This window comes from Hipposideros armiger, unplaced genomic scaffold (genome assembly GCF_001890085.2).
Source record: "Hipposideros armiger isolate ML-2016 unplaced genomic scaffold, ASM189008v1 scaffold_3, whole genome shotgun sequence".
NCBI lineage: Eukaryota > Metazoa > Chordata > Mammalia > Chiroptera > Hipposideridae > Hipposideros > Hipposideros armiger.
In genome coordinates this window covers 3,608,333-3,616,989 of record NW_017731353.1, presented here as the reverse complement: position 1 = coordinate 3,616,989, position 8,657 = coordinate 3,608,333, and the positions used below count along the sequence as shown (strand labels likewise).

General features: G+C 54.2%; 1 protein-coding gene across 1 annotated transcript in view; it reads right to left on the bottom strand.

Annotated features, from left to right (window-relative positions):
• Nucleotides 1-6,994: 6,994 nt before the first annotated feature.
• Nucleotides 6,995-8,657, bottom strand: part of PRRX2 (paired related homeobox 2) — a gene marked incomplete at its 5' end in the record, with an annotated part of 42,550 nt that continues 40,887 nt past the window's right edge. Inside the window, one exon of the mRNA XM_019641679.1 lies at nt 6,995-7,464. Within this exon, the coding sequence (XP_019497224.1) occupies nt 7,329-7,464 (136 nt within the window). The remainder of the gene's footprint in view (nt 7,465-8,657) is intronic.

The window sequence follows — 8,657 nt, the reverse complement described above, 5'->3', positions numbered from 1 at the left end:
ACCTGCAGCACACTACCCAGACTTGGATGACCCTCTGGGGCTGCCTTCTCCCTCCTGACCTGGGGTTGGGGTGGTGTGAAATGAGGGTGTGTGGGGGAGTGAAGCGTGCTGGTGGCAGCCTGGGGAACTCGCCACAGACAGGAACTTTTGGGCTGAGCCCGGGCCTGGGAGGGTGGAGCTGTCTCTGGTGGGAGCCATGTGTCTGGGGAATCTTCTGGGCTCTGAGTGAGCAGAAGAGGCCAGAGCTGGACTGGTGTGTCATGCAGACCCCAGGGTCAGTCAGGGTGCTGGGCTGGGTCCTCTCCTTGAAATGGTGCCAGTTTGGGCTAATGCTATAGAACATTTCATGTTCGCCCCAGTACACACACCTAAGTAGGAAGCCCAAGACAGGTGATGCAGCCCATCTACCTGGGCCCTCCAGTCTCCCATAAGAGCCCCTCCGGGGAACCCCTGGGGTTCTCTTTAATGGATTTCTTGACTCAAGGCTTCCAAGAACTTCTTTCGTGTGTGAGGGAGGGACTTGGAGGAACAGGCAAAAGTGAGAGGACAAATATTTAGAGTTTCTTGGCACTGGGGAGACATCGGTGTGTCACAGATGTGGGTGGCATCTGTGCTCAGGGCTCACAGTCTCACAGCAACACCTTGGACTGGTCTTTTGTCATTGGTTGAGACTTAATACGTCTATACTTCCTCCCAGGGCTTTCAGTGGTCAATATCATGAATTTTAACAGCTCCCTGTCATTCTGTCATCCCGGATGCCCTCACCATTTATTTAATCTGCCCTTACGGTTGGATAGTTAATTTTCCAGGCTGCATCAGCACAAGCAATGCTTTCCCGGGCATCTTTGTCCATAAATCTCTGCGCACACCCATTTCTTTAAGGTACGTGTCTAGAAGTAAAATTGCTGGGCCCAAAAGCGTGCCCGTCTTTAAGGCGTGGGGTACATATTGTCCTCCAAAAAAGACAGTTCCAGTTTGGATAGGATTTTAAAAAGATTCTTGTCCATTTTTAGAACCCAAGTAGGGAAATTTATCAAGAATAGAGACTACCCACAATCCCATGTCCCTGAGAAAAATCACTGTTTATGTTATGGTTTATAACTCCAGACTTTGTCACCATGCATAGTAAATATATATGCATACTACATGCGTAATAAGCCTAATATATGTATATATGTGCATATTAAATGTGATATTTATATGTACTATGGATATATATGTATCTAAAGCATCTATATCTCCAAAAGCGAGAGAGACTGAGGTAGGTCATGTTCCCTTACCTGTACTCCCTGGAGGTCTTGCAACCTGGCCACCGTGAGAAAATGGTTGCTCCTCTTGGTATCCATGCCAGCCAAGACTTCGAGTAGCTTCACTTTTTAAAGTTTGAACGATGAAAATAATAGGGTTTTTCTTTCCATTTTCCAAATATCAAATTGTAACACTGAACTATTGTTTTTCAAATTACACAGCTCCCAGACATGCTAATGCATCTGCTAGAATTTAACTTGGTTTTTTTAAAAAGTCGACACTACATCATAACTCCCGTTGGAAAGGATTTTCACTGGCAGAGGGGGCTGGGTGGGGAATGTCACTGCAGGGGGGAGGGGAAGGGGAGAGCAGGTACAGGGACTGAGTTGTCAGGATTGTCTGAAGAACCTGGGGTAGGGGACAAAGGGGGGCTTAAGGCTGAACAGGGAGAGCAGGGCTAGATGGCGGTGCCTCAAACACTTGGCCTGGGTGATGGAACTTTGCTGGGGAGGCCCTGGGGAACCATAGGAGGCATCACGCAAGGGAGGGACATGGCCAAGGCTGTGTTTTAGGGCAATTAATCTGTTGGCTTGTGCAGAATGGCCTGGAAGAAGATAAGACGGGAGGCTGTGACTGCGGCCTGGCAGAAAATGTGAGTAGTGGTTTGACATCTCCTCTGTAGAAGGTCTGGGGTTTCTTTTGGGTACACCGTGGGCAGAGCAAGGCCAAGCTCAAGGAGGACTTCGAAGCTCCACCTCTACCTGTATTAGTTTTCTATGCTGTGTCACAACTTGCCACAGATGTAGCAGCTTAAAACAACAGCAATAATGATCTGACAGTTTCTGTAGGTCAGGAACTCTACTCAGGATCTCACACGGTTGCATTCAGGGGTCCTCCAGGCTGAGGTCTCATTGGATCTCAGGGTCCACTTCCAAGTTCATGCGGCCTCTAGGCAGAATTCAGTTCCTTGTGCTGTAAGACTGACGCCCTCAGCTGCCAGGGTCCCCTCCCTCCACAGGCAGTTCACAACATGGCTGTTTGTTCTTCCAGGCCAGCAGGGAAGCATCTCTCTGCTTTGAATCTCCCCTTTCAGGGAAAACATGGACCCTCTTTTATAGGGCTCACCTGGTTAGGTCAGGCCCATCCAAGATAATCTCCATTTTGATTATGTCAAAGTCAACTGATTAGAGACCTTAATTACATTCTCAATATGACCATACTCTATTGGTTAGAAGCAAGTCAGAGGTTCCACCCCACTCAAGGAGAGGAGATTACACAAAGGTGTAGCTGCCTGGGCTGGGAGTCATGGGGCCATCTTAGAATCATGTCACCACGCCACCTCTCAGTTCTTCCAAATTCCAGGTGCTCACTCCTGAACCCTCATATCCCAAGCTCCATCCATTCCCACTCTTAAGATGAGAACTAAGAGTTAAGAAGCTCTCTGGCGTAGGCTGCAGCCCCTGTGGCGGTGGGTTGCCATGGGCTACCGTATGTAGCCAGCAGCCAGCGTGAGCGGCCAGCAGCTGCAGTGAGCGGCCTTCCAGAAGCCGGCGACTGATCTGCCTCACCCAGGAAGAGCGCAATGATGGTGCCAACTTGGGCCAGTGAAGCAACGTCCTCCACAACTAGACTGAAGAACAAAAGGACAGCAACTTGTCTGTTCCCCTTCCCCAAATTCCCCAGCACTGTTCCCATCCCCCCAATTCCCCAATAAAAATCTTAAAAAAAAAAAAAGAAGCTCTCAAACCCACTCTTTCCAGCACTTGCAATATAAAAGGGCGTTACTGATGACCACAAAGCTTCGAGGCCAGAGGACTGACGGTGGAATCAGGCAGTGGAGTGGAGAGCCTGGGGTGGCACCTCTGACTTAATGGTAGGTATTGAAAAGACATGTCCAGGCCTGACTGAGCCACCCGGGGGACAGAAAAGGGAAGACAGCACTTTTGTTCATCTTCGAAGAGCTCCTTATGTAGTTGAGGCTGTTACATTGGCCTGCTTAGTTTGGTTTTCTTTCAGGTTATTAGCCATATTACAGAAAACATGGACACAAGTGGACTGTGAACCACTATAAAATGTAAACAATGTACATTTTGGTTTGTGTCTTCCCCGATTTTTTACACTGCATGTATGAAATGTGTGATAAGCATCTTGGCACACGTTGCTCCCCCCGCCCCCCCCGCCCCCGTTTTGGATTATTTCTCCAAGCGGGGCTTAGAGATGGAGTTACTGGGTGAAAGCATGCACACGTTTTAATGGCCATTGGTACCTTTTCGGGAAGGCTTGTACTGATTTCCCCTCTGTGACCCCTGCTGGTGGTTGGGGATTTGCTTGTTTCTTTGTCTTTCAAGAGAAGGCTGGGCCAGGAGCTGGCCGCTGGCCCTGTGATTTGTGTGGGGAGAGGGTGGGCGTGCTCCCGGCTCTGTGCCTGACCGTGACCACACAGAGCCCTCCAGGGGCGAGCGGCAGAGGTGCAGGAGCTGGGGACACCATTTTGCTTTAGTCCCCAGCTGGCGCTCCCAAGGAGTGTGGGCACCAGAGGGACCACTGAAGTCCCTGAACTGCGTATGCCTGGTCCCCTGGGCAGGGAAAGCGCCAGTTCCCCCGCAAGGCGGGGAGTATTTTGACTTCCTTAAACTCCATCCCTCACTCTGTGCTTTTTCATCATAAACACCGAAGTGCCCATTTATGGAGGGTAACTTGTGCCAACAGCCCCGTGAGGTGGCTTCTGTTATTCTCCCCTTTTACAGAGGAGGAAACTGAGGCCTGGAGAAGTGCTTTGCCCAAGGTAAAACTCTGGTCTTTATTTCTCAGGTTTTGAGTTTCACAAGAGCCGGACTGCCTTTCCTCTCTCTCTCTCAAGTTCCTGTATTTCAAACAAGAAACAGAAGTAGATGCATGCAGTGCCCTCACCCAAATGCACAAATGGACAAAGGGAGGCAGAGAGAGGGTTCCCGAGTTCTCCCAGCCTGGGATGGGACTTTGGGTACTTTCTCCTCACGGAAAATTATGGCCCAGGACAGGTGCCGAGGAAGCTCCCACACAGCCCTGCAATGAGACTACAATACGACAGCAATGTTCGAATATATTTTCTTTTACAGGGAGGGCTGCTGTGCCCCCTCCCTCAGCTCCCCAGAGCAACATATGTAAACGATTAAGCCGGTTTGTTTTTGCTAGAGCGCTCGGGAGGAAGTGACATTGACATCCTTGTGCCTCATGGCAGGGCCAGCGCCTCTGTGGGAACCCGGCCCCCGGCTTTTTCCAAAGCTGGTATTCTTGGGACCTGCCTTCCAGGCCTCAGCCGGAGCCCCCCACCCAGTGTGACCCCATCTCTGCTGCAGGCAGCCCCAGCCTGGCCATGCTTCACTGCACCCTCCCTTTGGATTGCAAAGAGAAAGACCGGATGTGTGTCCTCCATCTGAGCACTGGCCAGTGCCTGGGCGGGCCTGTCCCTCAGTTGCTCCCAGTTCAGTGTTTCTGGAAGGAAAGGGCCACTCTTCCTGGCTGCCCAGGAGCACACTGCTCTCCTGTGGGCCAGCCTTTCACTGGTGCAAATCCCCCGGGTAAGGAAGAGGGGGTAAGCTCCTGTGAGGGAGGACCCTGCTCAGACCAAGACGGCCCCAGCTCTTGTCTGGGTGGAAGGGTAGGTCAGCATCTTCCAGAGAACTCTACTAAGCAGATCTCATTTCCAGGGTTCCAGGCTTCTGCCTTCTCCCTCAGCCCATCATCTAGTCATCAAACCCCGCCCCTGCTGTGTCCAGGACACCTCCCAGATCTGCCCACTCTGTCCCCGTGAGGTCCAGGCTGCTGGTCCTCCTGCCTGGATAGATGCCCAGCCCTCCGTAGGGATCGCTCTGCCTCCACACGCGGCTCAGGGGGCGGGTTACACCCCACGCGATGCCGCCCACCCCCCTCCCCGCCGTGGTTCTTCAGTGCCAGATGACATCCACACTTCTAGATCTGGCCATAGCGGCTCCACTTGAGCTGGCTTCTGCTTCTCTTCACCTTCATCCTACACCAGGAGACCCAACCCTGGAGCTGGCCCGAAGAGACAGCTTCTGGCTTGCCTCGGGGCCTTCGCACATGCTGTTTCCTTAGCCAGAAACAGTGTTCTCTCGCTCCTCTTTGTTTGGTGAACTCTTCATCCTTCCAGGGCACCTCCTCCAGGAAGCCTGCCTGGGTGCCTTAGACTAGGTCTGGGGCCCCTGTGCTGGGTGTGGCCTCTGCAGCCAGACACCCTGTGTCAGTTCAGTGTCAGTTCTCTGCTCTCCCCTCAGGGCCTGGGGTAGGGCCCGGCACGCAGCAAGTGTTTCATAATATTTGTTCAGTGATAAATGGCAAATGGAGGCTCAGAAAGCACTGAGCTGAAGCAGAGGCCAGTGAGCAAGAAAATAGCTCTGGCTGCATCCCCCACCCCCGACCAGGTGCAGGTCTCTCCCTTCTCTGGCCCAGCTTTCATAGTCAGGTGGGCCTGAGCCCGCTCAAGGCATCAGCAAAACGCCCCCTCCCACACCTTCATCCGGAGCCCTCGTCAGTGCCCCACGCTCTCCTGCTGACCGGAGTCCCAACCATCCAGCCACCAGGAAGCCACACGGTGAGCGTTCCCAAGCGTGTCTGCACATCTGAGGAGGCCAAGCTCCACCACAAGGACTGGTTTTCATGGTAGAGTTCCAGATGGAGTACAAGGAAGAACATCTAGGGGTGAACTGGGGGAGAGTGGGGAGGGCTCCTCACCTCACTCATGGGTATAGTCACCGTACCTTCTAAAACAAACATGGGGACCAACCCTCATGCGAGGATTGCCATGTGGCTTTGACCTGTTTGAGGTCATCTGGCTGTAGCCTGTGCGTGGGAACGCTGGCACTTTGGGTGCACTCTGCTCAGTATGGGCACTGCAGACTATAGAGTATGGACCCCACCAGGGTGTGGCCGCTGTGTCCCTGTGAGGGCCACCCCCTGGGGGTCGAGGAGTGCTGTTCTACTTCCTGGGGACTGGTTGAGGTTACTTTTACCAGAAATGGTCTCTTATCTTCCCTGAAGGGTGTGCCCCTCAGAAGGGGTGGCATAGGGCCAGGTGGAGGGGGCTGGCTTCAGACCACTGCCCTCACCCGCAGTTTTCTACAGATAACTCATAAATGATGTCATTGGCTGCTGGTACATGTGTCGTCTGTCACCCCCAGTTACCATCTGCAGAAGGGTGGCTTGGGAGACTTGGGAGAGGGCCTTCTGGTGGTCTTGGCTGTTAGGGCACCTCCTCTGCCCTGTGAGCCCGCCTGGGACCTCCACTCTGCACCCCCACTTTCTGGGCCATTTGCCCAGGCCCCTCCATAGTCAAATACCCAGCAGGGTCCCACATTTCCTCCATGTGCAGAAGGGAGGGATTTAATTTCAGTATCTGCCCCACACCCTCTAGCCAGTCCATGGTCACCCACTCTGCCCTCTGCCATAGGGCAGAGGAGACACTCCCTGGCCAGATGGGGGGGTCCTGCTTAGAGTCCCCTGAACACCTGGGTTCCTTGGGGCTTGGGGCAGGTCTCTGTCCTCCCATCCCACTCTCCACCCCTGGGACTCTGCAGAGTGATGCAGGACGTCATTCAGAAGAAGACACAGGTGTGAGGGCAGCTGGCTCTGCTGGCTGCTGGCTCCAGCCAGGCCCAGGGAAGTCATCAGGGCTGCTGCAGGCCAGAGCAGAGCCCCATATGGCTGGCCCTTCGTTTGCTGCTGTTAGCTGCCCTCCTGCAACCTTCTTGGGCTTAAAAAAGTTTTATTTCTTAAAGACAAAAGCTATTTGGTTTTAATACACAAAGTAAATGAGGTCCTTGGTGAGCTTCCACTTTCAGGCCCAACCCCTCCAGGGGTCACGGGCTGAAGTCTCCCGGCGGCCACGGAGGAGGGGCTGAGCCAGGCTTCAGGCGTCTTAGCAGCCTCTCGGGCCCAGGAGTCCGGGCTGGAGAGAAGGGCCAGGAGAGCCCAACCAGCCTGTCCTGGAGACAGGGGACAGGAGAAGGTCACTTTCCTGCGTGTCTGCCCTCTTTTCTGTTGTTGTAGACCAGGGAGGCAGCTGGGTCCTGGTGGGCCGGCTGTCAGTTCACCGTGGGCACCTGGCTGTGGTGCAGGCTGAACTCCTTAGCCTTGAGACGGAGGCTGGCGATGCTGTTGGCCATATTGACCCCTGAGGTCGCGGGGCTGGAACCTCCAGGGCTGTAGGGTGGCACCGTGCTGGGGCGACATAAGACACAAGGACATATTGGTGTGGCTGGCATGCTGCCTGGAGCTGACCACTTTCGGCTGTGAGCTCTGGCCCTTCCGCCTCCCCTCCTCAGCTCGTTGCCCTGGGAAGCCTTCTCCTGGGGGTGGGGGTGGCCGCGGGCTGCAGGATTTAGGGCGGAGACAGAAGCCCCCATGGCCAGCACTAGGACACGGAGCCACCCCGCATGGGTTTGTGAGCATTCCTCACTGGATCAGGAGCTTCCTGAGAGCAGGGCCTGGGGTCCTGTTCACCCCCAGCACCTGCACTGGGGCTGGTGCGCGGCAGGGTGGAGATAAATAAACACACACCTGTATTTAAGGATGATGCCTCTTGGTGATTCTCCTGCCCCAGTAAGGACAGGGAGTAGGTTGGGAGAGCTGTGAGGCTAACATGGGCGTCTCTAGAATTCCAGTCCCACAAGCTGACCTGCTGGATCTCACCTTCGACAAGACCAGGGCTGCAGCAGAGCTGCTCACACAAACCAAGGGGCGGGAGGTGCCCCCTAGAGTTGTGGGGAACAGAAGCACAGCTCCCTAGCACCTTTACCCTCTTCCTTCTCACCCTGCCACCTCGGAGCCTTTCCTCAGCTTTGATTAGGGGGAAACTGCCCCAGAACTTGTCTCTGGACCGCAGCCAGGTTCCCAGGACAGGGAGGCCAGTCTCTCAGGCCTCCCGGCCTCAGTTTCTCGCCAGGAGGGTCGACACAGGGCTCTGGGGCTCTTGTGCCAGCCTAGAAATCTTCTACAGGTTTTCAACTTCCTTAGAATGACATGGGTTCTTTGCTTCCCCTCCAGACAGGCCTCGTCTTCTCATCCCTGCACACATTCACGCACACATTCACATGCGTACAGATGCACGTGTGCACACACTCCTGCGCACTCACAGGTACATGCATACACACTCACAATCATGCACAGACACTGATGTGGAAATGCACACACACTCATGTGCACACATGCTCACACATGCATACTCTCACAACACCCACATGTGCACACTCATGAGCACACACTCACACACTTGCCCACACACCACTTGATGGACCTCAGGTCCCAGGAAGGGGCCCCTGGACACCATTCACAGCTCTCTTCAGATGCTCAAAAGAGTCTGAGCCCTAACACACCCCATAGGATCCCATGGCTGCGCCCCCCCCGCCCCCCGC